The sequence below is a fragment of the Canis lupus genome, chromosome 34 (assembly GCF_048164855.1).
Source record: "Canis lupus baileyi chromosome 34, mCanLup2.hap1, whole genome shotgun sequence".
Taxonomy (NCBI): Eukaryota; Metazoa; Chordata; class Mammalia; order Carnivora; family Canidae; genus Canis; species Canis lupus.
The window spans coordinates 10714269-10731478 of NC_132871.1; the positions used below are offsets into that span (position 1 = coordinate 10714269).

Here is a 17210-nt window from a genome sequence, read left to right on the forward strand (position 1 = left end):
ATAAAACATTATTAAAATATTCTTGTCTCAAAAAAATAAGGTCCTTGAAACTCTACCTTCATCCCAATATAAATTATAGCTGCTCTGATTAAATATTTACAAATTCAGTTAGGTTTAGATGAAGAGTGTTCTTAAATGGTAATCTGTTCTGGGATTTAATTGCCTTGCTATTATTTACATTTTCTAAGTGCATACTTTGTTTGTGTGAAGTGAATACTTGTTAAGAACATTTTTCCCCGTCTCTAGGTTCAGCATGTATCAAAGTAATCTTAAAAGTATGGAACACAAATTACTTGCCTTAGAAAAGACAGTTTATTGCATGTATAAAAGCTCAGAGTGGCTTTTGGAAAGATCAAAAGAAAGTAAATACACTAACCATTCAGTTCTTTTGCACTTTATTTTTATATGCATACATGTTTCAAGAAAACAGAAATTTCAAGATACAGAGTACAGCAAATCAAATGAAATCATTCAGAATTATTTGAAGTAACAGTATAAAGTACATGTATAGGATACATTATATAATTTATTCTGAGGTTTCAAAAAACAGTGTTTTTGGTTTTAAAATTCTGATACCATTATTTACTATAACGTTCAAGTAACATATTTCAAGTTGTTTTTTAAAATAATAACTAAATTAAGACATATCTCTACGATGATCTGATAGATGAGCTGCCTTTACCACGATCTTCAAAATAGTGCTGTTCAATTCTTCTACAGAAAGCAAGGAGGTTGCTGTAGTTTTTCACCTTCTCAGAAAGTTCATCATTGGTCAATTGTGTGGTAAGAATGGTATACAAATGGCCAAATACTAGTGCATCTAGTTCAGTAGGCCTAAAACAAAAGTAGAAATGAGAGTAACATGAACAGCATTTACTTTGTATGGCAAAATATACATTACTTTTTAAAACATTTTATTAATTTATTTAAAAGAAAAAGTTATATAAGAAATAAATCCTACCTCAACTTGATAGAATTTATTTTGTTTTTACTTGGAGTTTCTGTTGTAAGATATGAAAAAAAAACCTTTTAAATTATAATTTGCTAGTTGTGCGACTTGTTTTTTAAAGTAGTACGTTAAAAAAAAAAAAAAAAAAAAAAAAAAAAAAAAAAAAAAAAAATAAAGTAGTACGTTGTTAAAATAACATTGGTGTAATTGATCATATTCATTTTACTCATTAATTTATCCACTAAAAAATACAGCAGGTCTCCAGTATACTAGGAACCATGCTAGAGATGTTAAGAACATGAAAGATATTCTAAGACATGGACACAAAACATAAATTACAACACAATTTAGTAAGTGTTTTAATAGACGCATAAACAAAATTCTATCAAAGTACAGGCTATCACTGTGGCGCTAGGACAAATGACACCTGATTACCCAATTATATATTAACAACATAATTTAATTTTAATTTTACAACTTTTAAATTAATTTAGCTTTCATTTTTAAAAAAAGATTTATTTATTTATTGGGGCGAGGGGCAAAAGGAGAGAAATGAGAGAATCTCAAGCAGACTCCTTGCTGAGCTCAGAACCCAATGGTCATGACCTGAGTTGAAATCAAGCATTGGACCCTTAGCTGACTGGGCCACCCAGGTACCCCAATAATTTGGCTTTCTGAAGGAGAGATAAAGATGGCTTCAACAAAAAATTTTCTAGGGTATTTTTCCCTTCAATTATATATTAGTAACAAAAAATTGAAATTTATCTATAGATGAGGCATCACCAAACTACATTATACATTATATTAAAATAATTGCCAATAATATTAAAATATTACTAAAGGGAGAAAATATCACAATAATGAACTAATTATTGCCGTCAGTCCCATAGTGATAAAGTTTTTGAGAAAATGCGTGTTAGCTTACGTAAATGTGAAAGTATGTTCCAATAATCTGGTTTGGAAGAACAGATTTTGGGGTCCATCAAATCTGAGTTTGGATCCTAACTCTGCCACTTACGTACTAGCTATGTGGCCTTGATCACTAATGATGAATGACCTCATGCTGTTGCGTGGTTTTAAATACCTCTTCAAGCCAATAATTCCCCAATATTTATCTCCAAACCCAGTCCCTCCCTTAATACAAGAATCATAAATTCAAATGTCTACATAACATCGCCACCCAAATGCTAAATAAGCATCTCAAACTTGCACATCTCATATTCCCAAAATAAAAGGTACTCAGCTATTTGAGCCAAAAATCTCATGGTTTCTTGAGTCTTCTCTTCTTCTCTTTCTCTTACCCTTTCATACCCATCAGCAAGTATTGCAAGACACAACCACCAAGTAAGTCCTGATTACTACCATTTATCTCTCTCCATTATCATCTACTCTGAGCCACTATCATCTCTCACTATAGCCTTCCTGCTTCTATTTATTGACCACATAGTAGCCAGAGTGATTTTTTTTTTAAATGTCACCAGACCATACCACTCCAAGCATAAACTATTCCAATGAATATCCATTCTATTTACATGGATATGCCAAACTTCTTACCTGTAGCAAACAAAGCCTAGACAACCTGGCCCCTGCTTCTCTTCAATCTCATCTCTTACCACTGTCAACACACAACCAATATTGGCCTTGCCTCCTCCATTTGAACAGATCAAACTCAAGCCCACTTAGGGCTTGACCCAATTATTCCTGCTATCTGGAACACTCTTCCCTTAATTTCACATTGCTGGCTCCTTCTTGTTTTTCAGAGTAAGGCTTAAATGTCACATCTGAACACCCAAACTAAAGCGCACATGCAGCCACTTACTACCGTGTGAGCCTATCTGAATTCTCCATGTAGTACTTAATACTATCAATATCTGTTGTTAATTGCCTGTCTCCCTCTCTGCTTGTTTCCTGCTGTGTTCCCAATACTTAGAACAATGCCTGGGACAAAGAGTTCTTAATAAATGTTTTGAATGAATAAAAAGGTGATTCATTTTTCATGCCACACTTTAACTATGTCCACTTAACTGATGATACTCTAAGCTCTTCAGAGGTAACACTGCATATCTCTCTTATATCCCTACTTCTTAGAAAAGGATCAGAGGAACTGAATCACAGTATTTGCTGAATGCAAGGGGAGAGAAAGCATCCTGCCTAAAGTATGCAGGATATTTAATTTGTCAATAGTACTTATTCTTTCAAAGCCTTCCCTTTTTTTGGCACATTCATGAAGAATTAGTAACAAAGTCAGATGTGTAGTCAATGGTCATGTTTAAGAGGGTAGCCAACAGTATAGTATTAAAAAAATCACAAGTGTCCTTGGACTTAACAACATCATGAATAATATCATTAGAAATGAAGAATCAATAATAAATGGATACCTGAAAAGAACCAGGGATGTAGAAGGTGGATAAATGTAGAGGTACTTTGCGAGAAGTAATATAAACACTAACTCTTCCATATCCATAAGCATATTTCTTAAAAGGTGTTATCTCACCAATTTAAGATTTATTTTTTTCCCTAATTATGTAGGGTTAACTACTTTTTGCTTCTTGAAGTAGATCATTTAAAAAGTGAATGTTTCCTGATGCAACTTTCAGTGATAAAATTGTGTGTCCGTTATCAGTAAATGAAGGCTCTGAAGGAGTTTAAGTGTGTATTCAAACTAGAGTGGTCTAGACGTATCCCTGAAGTGGTCAAATGTTATTATCTGCAAACATATATCCATATAACTCAAAAGGTGCTGAATTATATAGGTAATGAGCATATTGCAACTGATCTCTTGTTACATAAAGACAGCAACTGTGTGGCAAGTTACTTTAGAACATCTAAGAAGGAGTAGAATACAATATACTAAAATCAAATGAAACACATATACTTGAACTCCCAATGCATATTTTTTAATCTTTACAAATTTCAGCAATTACTTATATTAATTTAGATATATATGACATATATAAATTACCAATTCCTGTAATTTTTTCTTTTTGAAAAGTCCACTTGTGGTAGTGGTTCTACAACCGTAGATCATTACTAAAACTCAGAGCCATAAACATAAAAGTTTTACCATATGCAAAAACCATAAGCCTGATTTTTTTAAAAAAAGCAATAAACTCAAAAACATTTGCAATTCATGAGACAAGGAAAAAAAAAACCACACTTTGCCCAATATTTGTACTGTTTAATTGAGCCAAGATCTTAATGCACATTGTTTTAATTACCTTTCCTTCAAAAAAAAAAAAAATTTACCTTTCCTATACTCTATAAAGGGACATTTCCACCCTTATGTTTACTAGGCAGGAGTTGCAATTTGAATGCTGATAGCAACTCTCTTCCTAAGACTTTTAACATCTTTCATTTATATTACATCCATCTTTATAGACTTTTATTAGAAAAATATCCCAGGATCATAAATATATTTTTAAGATTCTAAGAAATGTGTTGCCTTATCTTGCATTATCATTCTTTCTACATTTCCAATGGTTGGTTATTATTATTCTTTTTTTCCCCTAGTTTTGCTGAAAATAATTGACATGCATCAGTGTATAAGTTTAAGGTATACAGTATGATGGTGTGATTTACATATATGATGATTATACCAAAAGTTCCAGCTAATATCAGTTATCTACTATTCTTTCATTTGAATATCAAAATAAAAATACCGTAAATGTGAATGTTTTCCTACTCTTTCCCACTTAAAATTGTTCTATATTCAACTTTTTGCTTTATTATGATTGAATATTTCTTTCTTCCTGATACCTTTCATAGTCAGTCTAGTTTCAAATACATTAATTTTGTCTCAATGTTCAGTAATTTTTCTTAAACTGTTAACTTGCCAGGTCTTCATGCTACTAGAGATAACCTACATATACCATATCTTTATATATCCATCATTGATCTCAGGACTGTCATTCAAGTTTGTAAATCAAGCCCCTTGCCATCAACCTTTTTTAGATTTTGCCTTTGAAATTTTGAACGACTTTCCCTTAATTTTCTCAAATGGTGATTTTTTTAAATTATTATTAAAGTATAATTGACCTACAATGTTAGGTTAGCTTCAGATGTACAACATACAGATTCAACAACTCTATACATTACTCAATGCTCAACCACAATAACCATAGTTTATACATTATTACAATATTATTGACTATATTCTCTATGTGTACTTATTTATTTTATAACTAGAAGTTTGTACCTCTTAATCGCCTTTATCTATTTTGCTTATCCCTCCTGCCCACCTCCCTTCTAGTAACTGTCAGTTTGGTTTCTGTATTTAAAAGTCTGGGTTTTTTTGGGTTTTTTGTTCATTTGTTTTGTTTTTTAGATTCCAAATGTAAATAAAAATTTTTTTCAAATATAAGTAAAATTGTACGGTCTTTCTTTGTCTGATTTAAATTTTAGCATAATACCCCTGAGGTCCATCCACGTCGCTGCAAGTGGCAAATCTCATTCCTTATGCTCAATAATACATATAGCACATCTTATTATATATTTTATATATGTGTGTATATATAAGTGTGTGTATATATATATGTGTGTATATACTTTCTTTAGTCATTCACCTATTGATAGACACTTGGCTTGCTTCTATTTCTTGGCTATTACAAATGATACTGTAAAAAACATAGGGGTGCATATATCTTTTCAAATTAGTGCTTTCATTTTCTTTGGGTAAATATCCAGTAGTGAAATTACTGGATCATATTTCTATGTTTAATTTTTTGAGGAAACTCCATACTGTCTTCCACAATGGCTGCACCAATTTACATTCCCACCAATAGTGTACAATTTCTCTATCCTCACCAACATTTTTTATTTCTTGTCTTTTTGATATGAGCCATTCTGACTGGTAAGGTGGTATCTCACTGTGGTTTTGATTTGCATTTCCCTATTGATCAGTGATGTGAAGCATCTCTTCATGTGTCTGTATGTCTTCTTTGGAAAAATATCTATTCAGGTCCTCTGCTCATCTTAAATCAGATTAGTTTGTTGAATTATAGAAGTTCTTCATAGAGTTTCTCTATTAGCCTCATATCAAATATATCATTTGCAAATATCTTCTTCCATTCAGTAGGTTGCCTTTTTAATTTTGTTGATGGTTTCCTTCACTGTGCAAAACCGTTTTATTTTGAGGTAGTTCCAAGTTTATTTTTGCATTTGTTTCCCTTGCCTGAGGAGACATACCAATAAATATGTTGCTAAGGCTGATGTCTAAAGCATTACCGCTTATGTTTTCTTTTAGTTTATGGTTTCATGTCTCACATTTAGGTCTTTAATCTAGTTTGAGTTTATTTTTGTGTGTGGTATAAGAAAGTGGTCCAGTTTCGTTCTTTTACATGTAGCTGTCCTGTTTACCCAACACCATTTATTGAAGGCTGTCCTTTTCCCCATTGTATATTTTTACCTACTTTGTCAACTGACCACATATGTGTGAGTTTATTTCTAGGCTTTCTATCCTGTTCCATTGATCTATGTGTCTGATTTGGTGCCAGGACCATACTGTTTTGATTACTATAGATTAGTAGTATATCTTGAAACCTGGGATTAAGATACCTCCAGCTTTGTTCTCCTTTCTCAGGATTGCTTTGGCTATTTGAGGTTTTTTATGATTCCATACATACTTTGGGAATATTTGTTCTAGTTCTGTGAAAAGTGTTATTGGTGTTTTGATAGGGATTGCATTCAATCTGTAGATTACTTTGGGTAGTATGGACATTTTAACAATACTAATTCTTCAAATCCATGAGCATGCTAAATCATTCCACTTGTGTCATATTAAATTTCTTTCATCAATGTCTTATAGTTTTCAAAGTATAGGTCTTTCACTTCTCTGGTTAAATTTATTCCTTGGCATTTTTATTCTTTTTGATGCTACTGTAAACAAGATTGTTTTCTTAATTTCTGTTAGTGCATAGAAATGCAGTAGATTTCTATATATTAATTTTGCATCCTGCAACTTTACTGAATTCATTTATGAGTTCTGATAGTTTTTAATGGAGTCTTGGATTTCTACATATATTATCAGGTCATCTGCAAATAATGACAGTTTTACTTCTTCCTTAACAATCTGGATAGAGATGCCCAAGTGGCTCAGAGGTTGGGCACCTGCCTTTGGCTCAGGGTGTGATCCCAGATTCCAGGGGTTTGAGTCCCATATTGGGCTCCTTGCATGGAGCCTGCCTCTCTGTGTCTCTCATGAATAAAAAAATAAAATCTATAAATAAATACATACATACATACAATCTGGATGTCTTTTATTTCTTTGTGGTAAAAGTGGTAGAATGGATATTCTTGCCTTGTTCCTGATCTTAAGGAAAAAGCTTTCAGTTTTTCACCATTGAATTTGTTAGCTGGATTTTTCATATACGGCCTTTATTATTTTGAGGTATATTCCCTCTATGCCCACTTTGTTGAGTTTTTGTCATAAAGAGATGTTGTACTTTAAGTACCTTTTCTGCATCTATTGAGATGATTAAATGGTTTTTATCCTTCCTCTTACTAATGTGATGTATCATACTGATTGATTTGAGAATAATGAACCACCCTTGCATCCATGGAATAAAGCCCACTTAATCTTGAGGTGCCTGGGCGGCTCAGTCAGTTGAGCATCCACTCTTGATTTCAGCTTAGGTCATGATCTCAGGGTTGAGAGATCAAGCCCCAAGTTGGGCTCCATGCTCAGAATGGAATCTGTTTGAGATTCTCTCTCTCCCTCTGCCCCTCCCCCTGCTCACATGTGCACGCTCTCTCCCTAAAATAAATAAATCTTTTAAAAAGATAAAATAAGTCCCACTTAATCTTGGTGAATGATCTTTTTTTTCAATTTTATTTATTTATTCATGATAGACACACAGAGAGAGAGAGAGAGAGAGGCAGAGACATAGGCAGAGGGAGAAGCAGGCTCCATGCACCGGGAGCCTGACGTGGGATTCGATCCCGGGTCTCCAGGATCGCGCCCTGGGCCAAAGGCAGGCGCCAAACCGCTGCGCCACCCAGGGATCCCTGCCCAATGATCCCTTTAATGTACTGTTGAATTCAGTTTGCTAACATTTGTTGAGGATTTTTGCATCTATGCTCACCACAGGCACTAGCCTAGTTTTCTTTTTTTGTAGTATCTTTGCTTGGTTTTAGTATCAGAATAATGCTGGTCTTATAGAATGAATTTGGAAGTTTTCCTTCCTCTCCTATTTTTGGGAATAGCTTGAGAAGAATGGGCATCAACTCTTCTTTAAATATCTGATAGAATTCACCTGTGAAACTGTCTGGTCTTGGACTTGTTGGGAGTGTTTAGATTACTGACTTAATTTCTCAAATGGCAATTTCTTTATTGAATAAACCTCAGTAAAATCCAATTCCTCCCCGAAATTTTTCGTCTTAAGATTCCCATGTATAATTTTTGTAGCATTTCCTGTAGCATATACCCTTTCCTATCAGTATATGAGGGTATATTTTCAAGTTTTACCATTTAATAGTTAATAGCAGTACTCTTTTTCAAACATAACTCCTCTTCCAATTTCTCAATTTAAACTACTTTAAACCAACATTTATTGATCCTCTGCTGACAAATAGGTTTTGTTTAGAAAACACACAGACCTGCAAGGAGCTCATAAATGCTTTACAACAGTATAATTCATTCTACCCTGACTACACTTAGGGGGAAAAAGGTATAAAAATAACACTTTAAGAAAAGTTTTACTTTTTCATTCCAGGTCCATGCTCACCACATGAAAAAGAACAAATGATCTAGCAGCCTTTGGATAGATGTTTTAACAGATATCACAGCAGCAAGACAGCTTGGATACAGCAGGAAATACAGATTTTGTTATAGTTGCATTTCAAATATATGATTTAAATACTTAAAAGGCTACCCACACTAAATATGATAAATGATAAAAAGGCCACCAGTATATCTATCTTGTGTTATTTCTAATTTCCCTCAATTTCACTTTCCTAAATTTTTCTTTCTACCATTTATATTCTTGGTCCCCTTTTCCCAATTCCTCTTCTTGCTCCAGGATCTCCTCACCCACCCTTTCCCCTTCTCTCACCAAGTAAAACTACTAAATTCTTTTCAATGAGTCCTCTCAACATCCCCAGAAAGTTAGCTAGGAGAAAAATTCATTCTAATTTTAGAGGGTACTGGGAGGATACATAGGGAAATAAAGTAGCAAGCTGCTGAAGTCCGGTATATATTAGAGCCAAGAACAGAATTCAGGGCCACCAACCTGGAATCCAATACTACCTTATCGAGACTTAAGCCATGCTCTATTCACTAAAGTACAGTATCTCACAAAGTAATGATGCCTGACAGATAGAAGTGAGGAAAAGACTGTCATATCAGAGTGAAAACACAAATTATTTTTTCCTAATTACAGTTTACTATTAATTAGAGAATGGGGTAAAACTAAAATTAAAAATGAAATCTATTTTTCAATCGTTAGGGGAAGATGTTTATGTAAGTATCATACAAGGTAAAATTATTTCAGAAACCTACACCTTCATATAAATTAAGCAGTTCCTCCACAGCAAACCTTTGGTTTTGTGTTTGTTCTAAATTTTGAATTTTTCATTACAAGCTTAAATATAATTGTACCCTAATAAAAAGAAAACTGTTGTGATATGTCCACTAAATCACATGCTCAATGATACCTGGTTATGAATGAAGTCTCTGACACGGAGTTTAAATGAGAAAAATAAGTCTCCCATGAAGGCAGCATGCATAACAAAACTACCTCCTAACACAGAATGATGCAATTCAAACAATAAAACACACTTCTGGGCTTTTCAGGCCCTAAGAATTCCTGTCAGCAAGAAAAGGAACTACTTAGTACTACATATGGATACATTTTCTTTTGTGTCAGAGACTAAACAAAGACTCTGCATAGCAAACATCACTAGAAACAGGAACACAGCTTTAACTACCAGGATTTCATGGTTTCAATTCTATGAACTTTGTGCTTCAGAGATCAACAGACCCCAAATATCATATGTAGTATACATTAATATTTAATAAAAATATTTCCAAGCTATCATCCTTGTCATTTTTGCTACAAATATTAGTATCTCTCCCAAAAGATGTTTCATATGGCTACAGAAGATGAATGCCTATAAAGATATAATAGCAAATAAACCTTTTTAAAAAGTATCAATCTAAAAAGCAAAAATTTGTACTACGGAGCCTAGAAAAGGCTAGAGTTTCTAAATAAAACACTGAGATTAAAATGTTAATTTAAGCCCATCTTAAACTGGATCACAGGAGGATTCTGATATATTAAAATTATAACTTTTTTTGAAAAAAGAGGAAAACTCATTCTTTGCCTATATTATTACTCTTTTCGAGATTACAAAATAATTGCCTTTATGAGACATAAATTAATCAATTTATGTGTGTGTGTGTGTGTGTGTATATATATATATAAAATCTATATCCTTCATGCTTTCTATGCTTTACAAATATTTTCATTAAATTTAAAAGATAAGTTCAAAATAGTGCTTGTCCATCCAACAAAATTTTTTAATTGTTTAGTTTTCTGATCCAGGGGGACCCAGGGTATCACTGTATATAAACAAAGATGGTTATACTTTATGTTTTAACAATATTTTGCAAATGAATTTTGTTAAGATGATGTAGTTCCATACACAGCACCTCCAACTACCCCTAGTGGTATATTTATCATATCATAAAATAATGACTGGTTTACATGACTGCCCTTAAGACTAATTTTTAATGGCAATTATGTCATAGAAATTTTGGTCTCCCAGAGCCTAGAGCTGTGCTTGATAACCAACAAGTGCTAAGTAAATGTTTAATGAGGGCAAAAATGAAAAATAAAACAAAATGTCTTCACAAATATTTCTTGATAAAACAATTCCTCTATGATAAAATAAGCTTGTAATCTAACAACATAGAAAAGCAACTAACTAAAAAAAGATAAATTTTCTTACTGCTTATTGAAGAAATATGGTTGTGTTCCCAGTCTTTGAGAAAGTGCTTGACAGCACTGGTCTACATCTTCTAAGACCTAACAGAGGCAACAGACCCCCCAAAAATATTTAAATTAGTAAAACAATAAAATATGTCTACAATCTCACAGTTTATAACAAAAATGTAAATTTAGGTGACCTTTTATCGTATATTTAGATCAGACAATAAAACACATATAGAACATAAGTAATACTTTCTATGTAAGAAACAGGAAGAAAATTTGAAACTTCCCTTTAAACACAAGTATATTTAAATTACTTTATAAGGATTACTACTTAGAAAGTTTTTTTTTTTTAAGATTTTATTTATTTATTCATGACAGAGAGAGAGAGAGAGAGGCAGAGACACAGGCAGAGGGCAAAGCAAGCTCCATGCAGGGAGCCCGACATGGGACTCGATCCCGGGACTCCAGGATCATGCCCTGGGCTGAAGGCAGGCGCTAAACCACTGAACCACCAGGGCTGCCCTAAGAAAGTTTTTATCTCAAAACTCAACCCCTTACAAAAATGTATTCCTGAATCCATATATTCAACTGACTTTATGTATGTAAAAAAATCTGCTTCATAAAGATGACACTGCTGACCCACCAGGAGTAAAAGCGTTTGAGTTGTTTTCCCAGTAGTGGAGATGGATTTTATTTACTGGATCCCTATTCATCTACCCAATCCCCCTTATGGCCAATGGCACACATCGGTAAACTGGCTGGCAAGGACTATGAGCAGACTTGAAAAAGAGACATTATTAGTTTAATGATTGAATTAGTTCAATCTTATAACTTTGACAAGCTATGTATTTTTTTAATTTTGCTACTTCAGTAAATTTAAGACCAAAAAAAATAGATATATTAAGTGCTGTATTTAACAGGGTTTTTTTTTTTTAAGCTCTGATGCTGTAGATCTATATTTATTGACATAAAAGTTGCCCACAATGCATTGGTGAATGGCAAAAAATTAGATCATAGAGTGCAAGGTATAATATGATCCCATTTAAGGAAAATGTCACTAAGAGACATCTAGAAGAATGTTCTCCAAATAGTTAACAGTGGTAATTTCTAGGGGGTAGGATTTCAAACAATTTCTATTTCCTTTTTTAATTTTTCTGTATTATACAGTTTGTTTTATAATAAGCATATGTGATTTTTATAAAACAAAGAAAAACCACTTCGCGTCAGAAAAAATAAGCGCAAATGTTTTCTCAATTTTTTTATTATGTTGAGATTTTTAAAGACTACCAATACAAAAAATGAATTTAATGCATTAAAGTTGAGGAAACCCTCAACTTTGACCTGAACTCACCTGGTCCAGAGTCTTGTTACCCCATCCAATAGCTTTCATCTTACGCTTGACTTCCCACTGTTTCTGATAGGCCAAAATATGATTCAAAGGCCAAGGGTAAGGAGATCCATATCTAGCATGAGTGATCTAGAGCAAAAAGACTTTGTGAGAAACATGATTCTTTCTAAAAACAAAGCCTGTTTTTACAAACAGAATCCTTAGGAAAACATATTTTTGGAACACAAATACAGCTATCTGAAAAAAATACATAGCTTGCAATCTAAAAAATTAAAATTTCAAACCATTCCTTTTAAAAATATATAAACTTTTATGTACTTTGCAACCAGTTAAATCAAACAATGACACATAGCTTCCCTAAAATGTATGTGCAAGCAAAATTAAAGTAAGTGAAAAACTATATCACTAATGGTATAAACCACAATGTTTCATTTATGAGCAGGGACTTACGATTCTGAGCAAAAGTGTTTTCTCATTAAATTTTAATTAAGATAAATGCTGCAGAACCACTCACCTCCCCTACTGTAGCTTCATCACACCACTGGAGATACAACTAGGAACAAAAGAACAGTCACTAAAACTTTAGAATATGAAAAAGAAAATGGATAAAATTATTTTTGGCCATGTTGATTTTTTATAAGCCAACTTTATAAAAGTCACATATATTAGAATTTTTCCGCCTCTAGCTAATGTTGCTATACAGAATTATTAAATTTAATTAATGGTAGTACTTCCTAAAAGTATTTCTTATTCACATAGTATATCTAAATACCGCTGAAGTATTTTACAGATACTATTTAAGTAAAACTCCCAAGGCCAAAGTCAAATAATGATTGGTCAAGAATCACTCCTTTTTACAAATAGAAAAAACCATATCTGAAAATGTCAGACAACTTATTCAAACATAATAACCAAATAATTTCAGTACCCATCCTAGGCCTAGAATTGCTTGACTATATTCCTATTTTCCAATAACTTTAAAATAACCCATAAGACATGATCTTTTATGAGAGGAAAAGCTTCTTTTCAAGGTCTATTATCTTCTATTATACCTCTGCAGTCAACAGCATATTGTTGACCAATTCCATGTAGGCTTTCATTTCTGCTTTTTGGACTTCATCCAGCCCATCACTAAGAGAATGGCCCTAAAGGAAATTTTAAAAAATTTAAAAGAGCATCATATTAAATAGACAAAAACTTTCAGTTATCTTACTACCAAGTAATATCAATGTTTTTACTTCATCGATGCTTTTACTATAAGTGTCTAATAAATTTCCAAAATATCTAAAATAAAATTTTATATGAAAAAGTTAATACTCTATCACTACAAAATATTGATAAATATTAATAAATGTTAATGGCATATTTATATGTCATTATAAAAATGTATCTTTCAATGGACAAAATTACATTATCAATTATTTCACAAGAGAAAAAAACAAGAATGGTCAGTAAACCTACGGTTTTTCTTTTTTTAGAGACTAACCTTATTAGTAATAAATGCCAAAAGACTGATATTTATTGTTGCTTATTAAGTGATCAAAGGTGAAAAAGAAAGTTAGTAAAAGTATAGGGAAAGAGACACTAATTTAAAAATTCTAAAATACTATAATAATGAGTAGATGCATAAAATGGTATAACCCTTTAGTTCAATCCAGCCATCTTGGTGAGACTTTAAAAATGTATATAATATCACAGTATCACTCTTAGGAATTTATCTTAAGGAGATAATCTGACAAGTGTACAAAGCCATCTGTAGAAGAATATTTATCTTAACAGTCAATAAGAGCCAAAAACTGACAATTTAGGTGTCCATCAATAAAGGCTTACGTAAATAAATTATAAAACATCCATACAAAATAATACTATACAATAATTTAGAAGGATGATATGTTACCCATAATGTTAATGGAGGTTGTCCTTATAACCACTAAAACCTAAACTGAATTCAAATGTATACACTAATATGTTCAACTTCTAAATATATCCTGTATCTACCTTCTCAAATGTTAACCTGACATTTTGTAACAACCAAAGTTTCCATTTGTGACCAAAACTCGTGTGAGTTAGAGTATTATCTACCATTTTGTAAAGATCAAATTACATCTTTAGCTATTGATTTACATTATGGGGGAAAAAAAACTTATGCTTTAGAAATATTTCTCCACTAGTTTATATTGGCATTTTATAAAACTAGGTTAAAATCAATACAAATGTTAAGACACACTTAACAATGATGAATGACTTATTTAAGACTAACTGTGATCAAATATATTTAATATCTTTTTTATTACCTTGGCTTTAACGAATTGGACTATTGGACCAAGTTCTGATACTACTTGATTTCCTACATGAATAAAAGGTACTTTACCTGTGGAGGAAAAAAAAAAAATGTATGAAAATACTTGCAGTAAGTTAAAACAAAAATAGAATCTGTTTTATTAATATGCTGATTTCATAACCCTATAACTTTTGAAAAGTATAGTTAAATGTGTACGTGAAATTCTATAAGCTTTTAAACGAGTACTGATTAATTTTAAAAGAAAAAGGAGATTCATTTCTAGAGTTCTCACTTGTATGTGATAACTGATCACAATATTCCCTTTTTAGAACTAACACTAACAAATCGCTATATGGCAGCAGTAAACACTAATTATTCAAATTAAAACAACCAAGGCAGGACATTGGTCCACAACCACTATTAGATTTAAAAGAAATGTAATGGGGCTTTCTCTTCAGAATACAATGAATCAATCTGTATTTAAATTACATTTAAGAAGACGACTTCTTTTTTATATCTACTTTTAAATCTTAGACACCCATTAAGTTCAATATTTTAAGCATATAATGGTATAATAATAAATGTCTTTGACTAAAAAAAATATCAGGCATTAAGAGAATTAACAATCTTTGAAGGTATGATAGTTTATGAATTATAATACAAAGTATGTTCCCAGACACATCTGAGGAAAAAAAAATAAGTATGCTTATAAAAACTGGCTTCTCTAACTAAATGTCACATTAAAAAAGTATTTCATTTTTATAAATACTATAGTTGATGAAATTATCAGAGATGATGAAATAGTCTCCAAATAGCAATAAAGTTCACCCCAAAAGCTAGAGGATGAAACTTGCTATCAGACCTAGTTCAAATAGAGTTCACACTAACAGCAGGCTTCTTCATGGTCCTTTTTAACAGATTCACTCCTCTCTGTCTCACTCAGCCCAAGGGTAATGGATGAGGTCCATAGCACCAACAAAAGCTTCAGTCTATATCCATAGGATAACACGCATTACAAAAGGCAGGCAGGCCCCTTCAGGGAAATAACAACTCAATAGATATATTTAGAAGACATTTCCATATTACAAATATAAAAACACTGAATTGCACAGTTCCTTTTCCTACTGCTTTATAAATCTTGCAAAAAAGAATTTATCTGAGTATTAGGTCATACTGTTTTTTAACTTGGGATAAAATCTTTGTAAGTACTAAAATGCTAGAAATAGTGCAGGTCCTCTGAGATAAAATGATCTGAGAATGAAAACGATGTGTGGATAAATGCCTAAACTGAAGGCTATTTTTAGGTTTTAACACTTTGAAAGCCACGTATATTTCTCATTTTCAATATTCAGTTTGCCTTCTTGGAAGAAGGAGTTTGTATTTTCTTTCTTTTTCCTTTTTTCTTTTTCTTTCTCTCTCTCTCTCTCTCTCTCTCTTCTTTCTTTTCTTTCTTCTCTCTTTCTCTCTTTCTTTCAGATTTGCTTTATTTATTCATGAAAGACAGAGAGGCAGAGAGAGAAGCAGGCTCCCAATGGGGAGCCCAATGCAGGACTCGATCCCAGGACCCTGCGTTCACACCCTGAGCCGAAGACAGACAATCAACTGTTGAGCCACCGCCACCAGGCACCCCTGTATTTTCTTTAAAAAAAAAAAAAAATGCTTTCAGTAGATTCTGAAGCAGGAAAGCAGTGTGGGTAATCAACTGAGTATTCATGTATGTCTAAATATAAAGAAACATATAAAAATCAAGGCAACAAATTAGAAGTGAATAATGTTTTTTGTCACTTGCCTGACTTAAAGTGGAGCCAATGTTATATCCTTATTGCAGGTATCAAGCAAAAGCATGGTAAGACATTTATTCTGTGGCATCAATCAGAGATCATTAAAAAAAGAAAAAAAACAACTGAGGGCTCTATTTCTTATGTTAAGCAGAATAATCATTTTTAGAACTTTGGTTTTTAAAGGAAGCAAAAAGAAAGCAAGTTTGTAGATTCAGAAAATACTAGAAATAAAAAGAGCCCTGCATAACATCTAATCCAACCATTACACATTACAGATGAAGTCACTGAAGCTCAAAAAAGAGAAGTGAAATTTCCCAAGAAAATTGTTAATATGTGACAGGGTCACAGAAGGATTAGAGTAAAAATTTCCTAACTCTTAGCCAAGAGTGACTTGATTTCTGACCACTCTGTGATGCTCTCTGCTTTAAAAATCTACCATAGCAAGATCAAGCAAACAAAACATACCACTCATCACCCAAAATCATATGATAAAAGAGAATAATACTAGAGTGATGATAAAATTTAAATAAATGCCTTAAATAGAAAGGGTCATTTTCATCTACCTACAGGAAACTCCTCCTACGAATGTATGTATGAATGTGTGTAGGTCTTATAGCCTCTATATTTGTCTTTCATAGGGTCTATTAAAAAACCGATATCTAGCTAGGTGATAACTTAGTACAGCCATCTTAGGAAATAGGTGGATGAACTCTATGGCTTCTCCTCATTTGCCAAAGACATCAACTTTAGTATTAGATTATTAAGTTTTTTATATGTGTAGCTACACTTTTTGCATGATTACACAAAGGAAAAAGATGGGACAAAACCCAATATAATTCACCAGAATTCAGAAAGTTTATAAAACATACATTTAAAATTAACAGAAAATGAGTCAGTTAATGGTCTTCAACAATCTAAAATA

At 32.4% G+C, this 17210-nt stretch overlaps 1 protein-coding gene across 5 annotated transcripts in view; it reads right to left on the reverse strand.

The window, feature by feature from the left end:
• Positions 1-378: 378 nt before the first annotated feature.
• The window catches only part of MTX2 (metaxin 2), a 66612-nt gene continuing 49780 nt past the window's right edge, over positions 379-17210 (reverse strand). For 3 of the 5 annotated variants that reach the window (XM_072811464.1, XM_072811463.1, XM_072811466.1), the window contains exons 5-10: positions 14521-14597; positions 13279-13371; positions 12741-12779; positions 12230-12355; positions 10895-10971; positions 379-834 (exon numbers count right to left, since the gene is read on the reverse strand). In XM_072811464.1, the coding sequence (XP_072667565.1) occupies positions 651-834; positions 10895-10971; positions 12230-12355; positions 12741-12779; positions 13279-13371; positions 14521-14597 (596 nt within the window). In that variant the 3' untranslated portion in view covers positions 379-650. Of the gene's footprint in view, positions 835-961; positions 1002-10894; positions 10972-12229; positions 12356-12740; positions 12780-13278; positions 13372-14520; positions 14598-17210 lie in introns of all 5 variants that reach the window. The other 2 variants (XM_072811467.1, XM_072811468.1) reach the window with 2 other exon arrangements.